The sequence below is a fragment of the Physella acuta genome, unplaced genomic scaffold (assembly GCF_028476545.2).
Source record: "Physella acuta isolate Inbredline_101_S28 unplaced genomic scaffold, ASM2847654v3 ptg001046l, whole genome shotgun sequence".
Taxonomy (NCBI): Eukaryota; Metazoa; Mollusca; class Gastropoda; family Physidae; genus Physella; species Physella acuta.
Window position 1 is genome coordinate 269,378 of NW_026732563.1, and position 14,256 is coordinate 283,633.

At 34.8% G+C, this 14,256-nt stretch overlaps 1 protein-coding gene across 1 annotated transcript; it reads left to right on the top strand.

The window, feature by feature from the left end:
- Positions 1 to 2,460: 2,460 nt before the first annotated feature.
- On the top strand, positions 2,461 to 9,289 carry LOC131954981 (solute carrier family 28 member 3-like). Its single transcript, XM_059318843.1, has 12 exons — positions 2,461 to 2,716; positions 3,081 to 3,257; positions 4,151 to 4,292; positions 4,635 to 4,826; positions 4,978 to 5,139; positions 5,244 to 5,369; positions 5,772 to 5,908; positions 7,074 to 7,242; positions 7,553 to 7,678; positions 7,799 to 7,936; positions 8,485 to 8,665; positions 9,269 to 9,289. Exons 1-12 carry the CDS (start codon positions 2,487 to 2,489, stop codon positions 9,280 to 9,282), a joined length of 1,794 nt encoding a protein of 597 aa, XP_059174826.1. The 5' UTR covers positions 2,461 to 2,486; the 3' UTR covers positions 9,283 to 9,289.
- The last annotated feature ends 4,967 nt before the right edge of the window (positions 9,290 to 14,256 follow it).

Below are 14,256 nucleotides of genomic sequence, written 5' to 3' on the forward strand. Positions count from 1 at the left end.
AATTTTTTTTTCTAGTTGTATTGACACAAACGTGCATTGTCTGAATACAAACGCAGAGCTGTATTAGATAATTATTAGATAATTATGACGCTAGATGTAGGCCTATGTACAAAAGTAGAGTTTACCTTATTTCATGAACTCTTATGACCTGATAGTCACGTAACGAAGTGATATATTAATAGAGGATTAACTTAATTAGATAACACTTTGTGATGTGACCGACCGACTTAATTAGATAACACCTCGAGAGGTGAGAAAGTTAATTTAATATATTTTGGAGAAATGAGTGAATTAATAAGATACTAGCTTGATTAGTAAAATCTCGAGAGTTAATCAACGTAAAAATACTTGCAAACATTTTATTTCTTACAGCGGATGAAGTATGAGGCTGGCTGAATTGCGACCAGCCAAATGCGCCCTAAACATATCATCGACTGAATGGTTAGCAGTACGCTTGAAAAAATATTAATAAATTAATCAATCCTCCTTTAACTGTATGGATTGTCGCGGCACCATAGTTGATATTTTCTACCATCTGCTGCTCTGAGTAGTTCTGTAACAGGCAGAACGTTTTTGACTTCCCTTTCTTCTCCCACCTGGTACATTGCACATCATTTTTGTTTTGGATAGGCTTCAGTGACATGCTCATACCATCTTAATTTTCTTGTTCTGAAAATACTCAGTAGACTCTCAAAAGGACCAAGCACATTAGTGATCATTTCACGGACTTCCTCATGTGTTATGTGATCTCTGTATGAGATCCTAAGGAGTCTGCACAAACATCTCATTTCCAAGGTCTGGATTATTTTATGGAGGTCTACGTTGAGAGTACACGCCTCTCATCTATTCAAGAAGAAATACCTGATCGCCTTCAGTTCCTACTCAACAACACCGTATTTTCATGTATCCTGCTGACGTTAATCGTATTTTAAGTCTCTCTCTAAAATCCTAACTACAAAATATCACGATTTTGGAGGGGTCATCTAGGATTCTAACCTAGTTTTAATAAAGCATCCTAGGCTTATAATTTCGAAACTTTTTAATTTGACGGCAATGCGCATGCATAAACGGCAGATAAGCGACGCCATTTCCAATTTAAAATTAATGATAAAAAAGATCAACCCCCTCCCCCATCTGCATGCCTTTAAGTTGTTTTGTGCATGCGGTTTTTTTTTTTTTTGGGTTTCAAAATAACTCATATTACACTATGTGATGGTTGAGTGGTTAACATTAAAAATGCATGAGCTTGTGTGTGTTTGTATGAACTGAGGAGGGGAAAGGGTAGGGGTGTTGATGGGAATGAATCGATTAATTAGTAACTGGATCACCAAGGTAATTAAATTTAAACCACATGGTCTGATAGATTCAGCGAACCGTGTATTAATATATATGGCGGTTGCAAGAAAAGTTTATATCATTTATGTTTTTTCAAATTATGCTGTGCCATATAAGATTGGCAATAGAAAGTCCATCGGGTTTTTAAGTTGATTACCTGTACACGTGAGTCAGGATTAAACTTTGTGAGATATATACTAGTAGTGTAGGAGACTTTAATTGCACATGGGGTTGTAACATTTATATGACATGTGGTTGTGTTGTTTATATGACATGTAGTCGTGTTGTTTATATGACATGTGATTGTGTTGTTTATATGACATGTGGTTGTGACGTTTTTATATGTGGTTGTTATGTTTTATAATTGAACATGTGGTTGTACTATCTTAGTATAATAAAGCAGACGTGCTGTCATGACGTCTTAATAACTTCTGATGTTGATGATGTTGGACGTGAGATTGATTTATGACAGGAGAGAAATTAACAGAATTCATTATGAAGATATCCAAGTGCATGCCGCTGTTCTCTAAAACGTGTCAAGTTCTAAAGTGTACTCCAAAGGGGTTGTGAGTTGTGTTGGCCATACCATATGACAGAAAGTTTAGAGCAGGCTAGAGATACGATGTCCAAGAACGTTTTGACAATAAAACAATACTTGACAAAACTTTGACCAATCATTTTTCTGGCGCTTTGTATTTCAGGGACTAACAGTTGAAGATGAGCAACAACCCTACAACCCAGTACTCACAAAACCTCCCCCTCGGACAGGGGGATAAGAAGGAGATGAATGGCGCGACAGAGGAGAAGTTCGTTCCCTTTGCTATCAACTACCCAATGAGCAATGGACAGGAAGAGGACGAGAAAGCGCAGGAGGAAATGAAGGTCTGAGAGTGGATGGTTGTAGAATAGGGAGAGGAGAGGGGAGGGGCAGGGGAAGAAGTAAAGAGAGGGAAATTGTCTTAGAGATTTAGAAAAAAAAAGCCAACAGTTTTATTGCTAAGACAAAAAACGGTACACATGTTATATGGAAATAGTTTTTTTTTTTTAGACGAAAAGATACGCAACGTGTAATAAATAGTCGAATAACCTTAACGCTGATCACTGAATTATTTTAAAAATAGGAAAATGGCATTGAGGTAGAGTGTGAAACCATGTTTCTACCAAAAGAAAACAAAGAAGACGTCGATGATTGGGACGAAAGCGACGAAGAGATTGACCGGGACTTGAGCAACTCAAACTGGATCGGCAAAGCGGTTGTCCAGATTCAGAAGATGTGCAAGCACATCAACGACATGCTGAAGAGGACAACCAAAGGATATTTCACAGCCGCCATTTTCCTGCTGGGTTACGCAGCATACTTTATCATTGCCATGGTGCATGAGTGAGTAGTGCTCTATTTTAAATTTTGTTAATAGTATATAAAACTCTCTGCTTTTTTAAAGCATTGATTTAATTTATAATGTCTGATTTTTTGTCAGTGGGTTTTCGGCAAATCTTGTAACTCAATTAAACCCACTTCTGAAGAAGCCATTTAGTTAAAACTTTAAAGATTCAATAGTCCATATATATATATATATATATATATATATATATATATATATATATATATATATATATATATATATTTATATTTATATATTTATATATATTAATTAAAAAAAAAAAAAACAATTCCTATGACAAAACTATGCCTTAGACACAGTCTTCAAACATAACAAACATCATTTGCAATATATTTCTTAAAGTTTTGGTGACGAGCCTTCTGTACGGCTGCTAGTGTGCACCATACTGGGGGTTATTATCGCCACACGTCACCGCATCCGGCAAGCGTGTGGGTGGTTGTTCAAGAGGTGGTACGGCGCAGAAAGGTTTTCTGACGCCCACAGAGCGACGTTACACAAGGCGAGGTTCTTCACCAGATGGTGAGTTGTGCTGTCGTTAGGTGGTGATTTGAATCAGTGTCAATACCGTCAGCTTATGTCAAATATTTAATGTTTGTTTTTATGTTTCACAAGTGTAATTTAAAGCGTTAGTTTGCTTGCATGTTCAGTTAAGTATTAACATTTTTTATAATCGGCTTGTTATGACTGGAGCAGGTTTACATTAAAATACTTCATTCTGGTATGTTCTTTCATTCATTGAAGATGGTTTACCTATACATTATACAAAACGTCTAATTTCAATTTTTGAACCTGAAAATTAAAATTAAGTATTTAAATAAATGATGATTGAATGTTATGTGAAGTGTTGAGGGAAGTCTAAAAATATGCAAAAATAATTTTAAAATATTGGAGGACAATATTGGAGGGTCAAGTTAGGGGTTATGAGCTGATAACTAGAGCTGAAATAAATTCGGAATTAAAGAAAATAGCATCATATGTGTAAATTTAATTAAGGTATTTCTTTGCACAATAACTCGATGAATTTACTTTGACGATCTTCGTTGTGTATTAGATTTAACTAATAAAGTTACCCTTTCGAACCTGGCGCTTTATGGTGAAGATAAAAGAGTTTAAATGTTTCGCGACCTAGGCAAATAAAGGGATGGTGTGGTCAGAATTAAGCCAGCTACTTTTACTAACCCAAAGGTGAGTCGTGTAACAATCAGAGCAAGTCACCATAGAGACGTCATATGTACTCAAACCCGTGTTCCGAATTTGAAGCTTTCAGGTTACATCAACTTTTCCATCTCAATTTGAATTTTGATTTAAAAATGGTGACAGTTATTTCGATTTCACACTACTACAAAGTAGAGCCACGTTTACAATTGAAAGTAAAATAACGTATAAGTTTGCCTCCCTCCCTTCCCATGAAGGCTGATGTACGGTGTTCTGACGGCTGTTTCTGTCTACGTGTTGATTGACGAGGGGCGGAAGGACACCAACAACCTGCGGTCACTCCCTGGACTCTTCCTCTTCCTGCTCGTGTGTCTGCTCTTCTCCACACATCCGTCCAAGGTCAGATTTCATAATTAACTTCCGATCGTAGAACGTTTTATTGTCAAAAATCATTCCACCAAAATACCATATTCTAAAAATTAGTGGTTGGCCACTTTATTTTCATATCTCTATATATCTAACTTACCAAAATTTATTATAATTGAACAGTTAGTAGCTCATTGCTCAGGTATTTAAAAAATATCTAAAAACTAACGAGGTAATATTTGAATAGATGATTAAATTATATTAGGTTTGGTTAAAAAAAATATTATTTAAATTTTTTTTTGACCAAATTTACAAGAAGTGAATCTCTCAACTTTTATGCGACGTGAAAATAATTTTCCAGAATTTTTTTCCAAGGTGAACTGGCATACCGTGTACTGGGGCTTTGGCCTACAGTTCCTGACAGCGCTGCTGACTCTCAAATGGAAGACGGGCCAAGATATGGTTCTCTGGGTCCAGAACCGTTTTGATGAGTTTTTTGCCAACTCTAAAGCCAGCTCTAGACTTATGTTTGGGGAGACCTACATGGACCATTACTTTGTTTTTGGAGTGAGTACACACGTTGATATTGAAAATTGAATATATATATATATATATATATATATATATATATATATATATATATATATATATATATATATATATATATACTTAATGCTTATCTGCGTTGTACAAATATAAAACTATTGTTCATCACCAGGCTATGCCCATTGTTTTCCTGACCAATGCCACGTTGACCATGCTCTATTACGTTGGTGCCATGCAATTCCTGATCAAATCCATCGGTAGCTTTCTGTGCTTTGTCTTGAACACTTCGCCCGTGGAGAGCATGAGCGTAGCCGCTGGCATTTTCCTAGAAGGGGTGAGTGTCTCTACATGGTATCGTCACCAAGTATTATTGGGTTTGTTACTGAATAGAAAAATTATTATATATATAATTATAATATAATTGTTTTAACTAAACAGATCACTTCCATACTGTCCCTGAGACCGTATTTGGATAGAGTTTCCAAGTCCGAATTATTTCTGATCATCACTTCAGTTTTTGCATCACTTGGTGGTGCTTATTTGGCCATTCTTTCTACAATAGGGGTAAGTCATTTTACTAAGTGAACATATACTTTTTCTCTCTCTGTTATAACTTTGTTTTCGGAATACATACACATCTGGGCAGTACAAAATAGGGACGGGGGTGTGGACCGCACCTGGTGACACAATCGATGAGCGTGGCGCCATAGTGTACAAATAACTAACCATATTCTTAATGTATGCTTGCATCTGATTAATTCACATCTTTAGGCCCTAGATGACGCTATTTGGATATGGGGTGACACCAAGATGTATTTTGTTTTAATATATCATGTATTTAGACCTATATGAAGCAATAAATATTAAGCAATACATTTAATGAATTAAATTTAAAAATATATAATTTGTTAACAAATATTTAACTAAAACCCTAATCTATAAATCTTCTGTTCTGTACACCCCCAGGTATCCCTGGAGTACCTGATCCCTGCCATGGTGGTGTCCGCCCCTGCCACGTTTGCTGTGTGTAAGCTCATGGTACCAGAGACCAGGAACATGGCCGAGACCTACAAGGAGCTGGCCATAGGAGACGAGGAGAAAAAGTGAGAGACCAGCACTGTTTTTTTAAAAACAAACTGAATCGTCTGTTAGGTTTGGTGCTTTGCGGTTTTCCATAAATGAGGTCATACACCTGGGAATTGGAGCAGGGGCAGACTCATTTATATTAATATTTATAAAATATATGCAATTTAAAGAAGGAAACTAATAAAAGCTAAAGTGTAGTAAAATTTAAGAGAAAGGTGTCTTCCAATTTTGTGGGGATGTGAAGATAGGGGAGGGACTTTGGCCCAACATTTATAGCTATGTCATATATAGAAGACCTCTAATAAAAAAACAAGTTGTATTTCTGTATGATCTATATAGGGAAAACAAGAAAATAATATGATGTGTGTTTTTTGCATTTGTCTTAGACCCACTCAGCAAATACACCAGTATACTTGATATGTGATTGTTGAATTTGTATACAATCTCTTTAGGAAATACACCAACATACTTGATGTGTGATTGTTCAATTTGTATACAATCATTTCAGGAAATTCACCTACATATTTGATCTGTAATTGTTGAATTCGTATATAATCTCTTCAGGAAATACACCAACATATTTGATATGTGATTGTTGTGAATTTGTATACAATCTCTTTAGGAAATACACCAACATACTTGATGTGTGATTGTTCAATTTGTATACAATCATTTCAGGAAATACACCTACATATTTGATCTGTAATTGTTGAATTCGTATATAATCTCTTCACGAAATACACCAACATATTTGATATGTGATTGTTGAATTCATATATAATCTCTTTAGGAAATACACCAACATATTTGATATGTGATTGTTGAATTCATATATAATCTCTTCAGGAAATACACCAACATATTTGATATGTGATTGTTGAATTCATATATAATCTCTTCAGGAAATACACCAACATACTTGATATGTGATTGTTGAATTCATATATAATCTCTTTAGGAAATACACCAACATATTTGATATGTGATTGTTGAATTCATATATAATCTCTTTAGGAAATACACCAACATATTTGATGTGTGATTGTTGAATGCGTATACAATCTCTTCAGGAAATACACCAACATATTTGATGTGTGATTGTTGAATGCGTATACAATCTCTTCAGGAAATACACCAACATATTTGATGTGTGATTGTTGAATGCGTATATAATCTCTTCAGGAAATACACCAACATATTTGATGCCGCCCAAACGGGAGCGACCTCTATGCTGGCTCTAATTGGCAACGTCGTGACCGTGTCCTTTGCTTTTTTCTCATACATCGAGTGGATCAACAACACGCTCGAGTGGTTTGGTGACAGGGTGGGGATCACCAAATTAAGTATAGAGGTGAGTAGGTGTATGCATGTCTCTCTATGTGTATGCGTGTGTCTTAAAGCTACGTATACACATTATGGACAGCAAAGAAAATTGCCAGAGATCGGTAAAAGTTGAAAAACTTTCTGTAGAATTTTAGTTTGTCTTGATTAGGGTCATGAACTAAATTAGACGTGGGGGTCAGTTTATTAAGATAGGGGTCACGTGTTTGGCTGCATATTTTCTTCTCACTGATTTTATACATTCCTGGCTTCCACAGTTGATCATAATTGCTAAAACAATGTTTATCTTTAAATATTATTTGGTCTTTGTTATTTTTTAGCTCATTTCATCGTATCTTTTGTATCCCGTTGCCTTGGCAATGGGTATCGAACCAGAAGACTGCAGAAATGTCGCCATGTTGCTAGGTTACAGAATCGGTATCAACAATATTATTGCCTTTTTCAAGGTGAGTCTGCGCAAGAAAATGATTGGTCTAATCAAAACATTAAAAAAAAAGTCTGTGAAATGAATATACCAAAAGGTTTGTTTTTAAAATAAATTTAACAATACCAATTTTACTCAACAGTTGACAGATTTAAAAATAAACAAAGCCAAGTACGACAACTACATGCTAAGTACGAATTGGACAGGAACGATAACTCGAAACAGAGACGAAGTTATTCTGGATATGTGGAACGTTACTTTAAAACACGGATTCATCTCTGTAAGAAATTGTCTCTTTATGTTCTAAAGAACTTTGAATTTATTTTTTTAAATTGCCGTTAATGCCTAGGTACCCAATGAGATTTACCATTTGTTTAGAGTCTGATTAAAAAAAAAAGAAAAAGAAAGAAAAAAAGAAAAAAAAAGAAGTTGGGGGGGGGGACGATTCGAGCCGATAACAGTAACTTTATTTAACGCAGCAAAGCGTAGCCACAGCGTCACGCACAGCAACACACGTAGGTCACTGGTAGCAGATACACATTTTATACAGTGATAGGATGTTTACACGATGAGCACAACAATGATGTGTACAGCATTGCATGAATTAAATACTAGAAGCATTAAAATACGGTAACTTATGGCAGGCAAAAATTATAGTTACCAACATGGAATCCACGGTTATGCCCCCTTTTCCAAATGTTCTCGTAACGTCACTTATGTAAAGTGTTACAGTTTCCAGTAATGTAATTATAATACCATCGCTCATCTCATTATAACCTTAGATTTATCTCTTGTATTGCAAAAATTTTAACTATCTTCTGATGACAGAAACGATCAGAGGCGATTATAACCTACTGCCTGTGTGGGTTCTCTAGTTGTTTCACCGTGGCCGTCGTCATTGGAATCATGTACACGCTCCTGCCCCAGAGGAAAGTCTGGATATCAAAGATGGCGTTATCTGCCCTCATCGCAGGCAACATAGCCAACTGCATGACGGGATGTTTTGCTAGTAAGTCGTGTTGACTTTCAGAGTTAATTGTTCTATGATATTTAGCTAGTTATGTTTAAAATCATAGCCATTCGTAAGAGGGTATCTTTTGTTAGTAAACCCTGTTGGTCACATAAATATTCTAAGCATAGTGTGCTCCCTTGATAAAACCATTGGCATAGCTACATCACCCCTGACACTCTATCAGCCTCTTCCCTTCCAGCTATAGAAAAATTACATTAACTGACTGTGCAGCCTCCAATGGTATTGATATAATAGTAAAAATGTAGGAAATCTCTTGTATATATAATACAAAGCAATATTGAGATAATATTTTATCTAGAAAAAGTATTATTATTTTATTATTTAAAATATTATTTAAAATATTATATTATTTAAAGCCCTAAACTAGATTTAGATTCAAATTTCTTATCTTTAGTATAGATTTCCATAAAAAACAAATAAATATGATTATTCAATAAATGTTTGCATCCTACTAAACCTATTGTGCTTGGGGGTAATTTATTAAACAATCAAATCTGAATTTAGACACCCCAAAGCCTAACAAGTTAAAACTACTTTAATCAGTAAGCGAAAGTAACCTCCAACTTATTTTATCTCCAGGTTTATTCTACTAGTCCAGTTGTCCAGTTCAGATGTACAAAAAAAAAAAAAAAAAAAAAAAAAAAAAAAAAAAAAAAAAACAACAATGGACCATAAAACATGGTTCTTAAAAAACAAGAACTGGAGCATACACTTTGAAGCGGGAAGTAACATGAGCTAAAAAGTTGTCGATGAAAAAGAAAAGAAAAACAGCCAATAAATTCAAAAGAATGTTACAACAGAAAACATGTTCATATTTTAAATTCACGAAATATTTAAATTTATTTAATAAAGACTGTATTTTAATATTTTATTAAAATATTCTTTTTTTCTCCCTAAAGCTAATTTATTACTAATTGCACTGTAAACTGTATATTATATTGTATTATTCTTTTTTTTTTTTTAGATCTATTTGTTCTTCATATGAAATAACTTTTCAAAACTCTTAATTTACCAGAGTATATAAATTTTTTTAAAGAATACAATATAAAATTGATATTTAGCTTATTTTTCCAAAATGCAGTTTTTTTCTTCTTTTTTTTCAAAAGAACTTATTAAATACTAATTGCACTGTAAAAATGTATATATTATATTATTTTACAACGACTTGTATGTTTTGCAATTTCATAATTACAATATTAAAAACATCATATTTGACTCATTTATGTGGAATATTTCTTTAAGAATGAATTTTAAAATAGACGTAATGTTTATTTTCTCGTAATAGATCAAATAGGTGAATGCAACACAAACCAAGAGTGTTAAAAATACGTTCACTAGGTTTTTCTTCATTGATTAACTACATATTGATTATTAATATTCATGAAATTATGTGTGTTCAAATGTTAGTAAAAGAGAGACAGAAGCATGGCTAACTGTAAACTGTTTAGGTGTGTTACTGTTTTGTTAGTTAATCGAACCTTCATGTTGCTGGCTTTGAGAGGAGAGATATTCGTGTATGCTATACAAATATCTCTCCTTATCCGTTTTAACATCTGAACATATTGTGTAAGCAGCTAAATTTATCTTCATTAGGAATCAAATTTCACTAGATCAGATATTGAACAGTTCATCTCTCAACTACCCCCCTCCCCCATTCCAACTCTAGTATTTCCATAATTTCCTCCTTGGTCAAATATTTCTATATATACGATGCATCAAACAATTTTTATAGCCAAACGTTAGCATAATTTTGGAAATGGAAGCGTAAAAATATCGGTAACATACACGTTAATTCTCACCTGATACTTGGGCTGGTAAAACCCAGTTAGAATGTTGTAAGGGGCATTAGCATAAAGAAATTCTATAACAAAAAATCGATCATATTGCTTCAGATCAAATATATATGCAAGCCCTCATCTACTAACTAAGCCCCATCCCTAGCTCCCCCACCCCCACATTAGACCCAGTGTTACTGTAAATACAGTATACATAACCATATTATAGAATGTTAATGTAGAATATAGGGATCATACAAGTTATTTCTCAACGAATACGTTGGCTAGTAAAAAGTTAGAATTGAAGGAGAATTTATTTAACAAAGTGTGAAAAACGTGAAAGCTGATTAAAAAAGATAAACAAACACAAAAGAGCATCGGGCCACTTCAATGAACATATCACGGTTTAATAATTTACGTCTATAGGAGATATAATTTGTGCTAGGTATTTTCGTACGCTGAGGGATGGGGTACATTTCGAAAGTTTGGAAAGGGAAGAAGTATAAACATTGGCATATAGCTAACAGTAGACCACAAGATTGCTAACCCGAAAGCCTCGAGTTTGGATTCCGCATTCTGCTTTGTAGGAAGTCTTTGAATCAAATTAGCTTTGATAAGTACCTAACCTATGTTAGGGAAAGTAAGGGGGATTAGGCACCGGCCTGACCACACTATCCCTTTATCCCTTAAGATCACATAAACAGATAAACTCTACTTCATCTGCACAGTTGATCGTATGGTCTGAAAAGGTTGCTAGTTATTGTGTCTGTAGTGTGTCTAACAAGGCTAGTAAGGGTTAGTATAAAAACGGCCAGAACTTACCCAAAAGCTGGTCAGCTGTTGCAAGAAATCAGACTGTGAAACACATGTTTGCTTCGTCAGCTCCATCACGTCCCTGCCAAAATCAAATTAGAGACAATATCGTTATGTACACTTACGCAAGTTGTATGAGGATAAATCATTAACATTTATACATGTTATAAAACAATAAGCTTATACACGTTTTTTATAAAATGGCACCATTAACATTTATACTTATACCAGTTGTAAGACGATACTCGTTAACATTTATAAGTAATTTTTCAATGCCCTGCAAAACTTTAAAACGCTAATTTTTCGGTTAAAAAATAATCTCTCCCCAAAACAAAACCTAAAGTAACTCAGCTTTTACAATTTTAAAAATTTGTAGCTGCTTTTATTAATTAGACATGACGCAGGATTTAGACAAATGAAGTAGAGTTTACCTTATATAGGTCTCATGTAAAAATTTAAAAATTGATAATGTCAAGAGAGATGACCGACTTTAGATAATTGAGATGTGACCGATTTAACTAGATAATTCATCCAGAGGTGAGCGACTAAATTAAATACATTTTCCGAGGGTTGAGTGAACTAATTACATAATACGTTGACATGGGATCGACTGTACGAGATTAGCATAATTGAAACCATACTGGACAGCGAACAGCCAAACGCGCCTTAACATATCATCTGAATGATTCCATTTTTAGTTGTTGAAGTGGGTTATGGCGAAATATTCAATCAGGGGTCATGTTTAGTTATAATGGGACGCCCCAACACAAATAATGACGTCATGGAACATCTTTTGCTGATGTCAGCCTGATAAGCAACTTCACTGCCATTTTAAAAGTTTTATTTTTAATTGTAAATTTAAAAAAATGAAATGGACAAACCCACGTCTACATCCGGTTATAAAGATATTTTTTTAGCGCAATTTCCATTCTGGAGAATTGCGTTTATTAACCCGTCATTTCTGGATGTATGAATGAATGGATGGATGGATGGATGTGTGTCCGCAGCTTTAAGTCGTATCTCCTCCTCGACGAAGCAATATCGATGAATAGTTCCAAAAGCAATTATGTTAAGCAAGTTTCGAGGATGAACATAGGCCATAAAAATTCAGGGTTTCTTTCATGGATTTCCCGGAAAAGCCAAAAAACCTCGAACAAATTCAGTTTTTGCTCCATATCTCGACAACCAGACCACTTAGCGACTTGAAACATTTACCAATCGATTCCTGCCATAATTTAAACCAATATTGCCGAAGAAAATTTTCAAAAATATCCTTTCGTTCGGTCACAAAAAATTAATTAAGAATTTTTAAACTAAGCGTCTTGTAGGTTTTTAGCGCAAAAGCTGAGGATCGAAAGGATTTTAATGAGCGGAGGTTCGAAAGGATTTTTAAAATTTTTCCCCTTTTTTTTCGACTGATACGGGAGGCTACTCTCCCCTTTTTTTCCGACTGATACGGGACTAGTTTCCATTTTGTTTTGAATTATTAAAACTACTTGTGTTGCATTATTTATTTGCTGAATATATGATTTATTTCGATTTAATTTACTTATTAATTCAAACGTTATTTTTGTACCCTATTAATAAGCTGAGGTTCGAAAGGATTTTACCATAGCGAATGAGCGGAGGTTCGAAAGGATTTTTTTTTAAATCTCGTTAATAAATATTTTTTTCTATTTTGTTTTGAATTATTAAAACTACTTGTGTTGCATTATTTATTTGCTCAATATATGATTTATCTCGATTTAATTTACTTATTAAATCAAACGTTATTTTTGTACCCTATTAATAAGCTGAGGTTCGATATAAGGAAATTGCGCTAAAATTGTCACTAGACTTTTTAATTAACTTGTTTTTAAGTGAAAGCATTCGAGCGTTCATTCTGGGCTGTGGCATTACACTACTTTCAGTATGGGTGGGGTTATTTGATGAATTAGTAACTAGATCACCTACGGTACTTATAGCCATTTGATCTGATGGATTCAGCCAACCGTGAACTAATATATATTACTGTTAAAAGAAAAATTGGACATTTCTTGTTTTAGTTTTTAAAATTACGGCGTGCTATGTCAGACAGGGCATAAAATTTCATTGGGATTTTAAAAGTCTCTTGCGTCTACACGTAAGTCAGACTTAAGCTTTATGAGAGGAGGTTTAGGTGTGTGTATGTTTCATCCTTAACACTTGAGGTAGTGAGGCTTATACGACTAAACGTCTGATGTTGATATGGTTGTGATTTCTGGACGTTCAATAACGACATCGGGGGAATGATAAGAATTTCAATGTGTATATATCCGAATTTATGCTACTGACTGTTATCTAAAACATATTGTAAGCTTGTACTGACCATAATGTACGACTTGGATTTTTATACACGACTCAAGATGGAGCTAGGCAGCAAGGCACATGTTAGACCAACAAAAACAGACTGGAAGACTGACTGACTGATTCTGCCACACCCTTCGTCAAATCAACTTTAGGGTTTTCAAAGTAGGATCATTTTCTTCTCATTCTCCTTCAATTTTCACTAAATCTTGGCGTTTGGCCAAGAGTACACTCTGCCAAAGACAACTCGATTTGTGGGTGTCTTTCAATCTCGGCTATTTCAATCCAGCATCTTCCATTTTACTCTCGATGGATTTCTTCAAACTATTATAGACAACTGACCGTAAAACGTTTTTTAAAAAAAAAACCGCAATGAAATTTTGACCAATCGTTTTCCCGGTAATTTGTATTTCAGGGACCAACAGTTGAAGATGAGCAACAACCCGACCACCCAGTACTCACAAAACCTCACCCTCGGGCAGGGGGATAAGAAAGAGATGAATGGTGCGACAGAGGAGAAGTTCGTTCCCTTTGCTATCAACTACCCAATGAGCAATGCACAGGATGAGGACGAGAAGGCGCAGGAGATGAAGGTCTGAACATATACACAAAGGACTCGGGTGGGGGGGGGGAAGGTAAGAGGGGCAGAAAGAG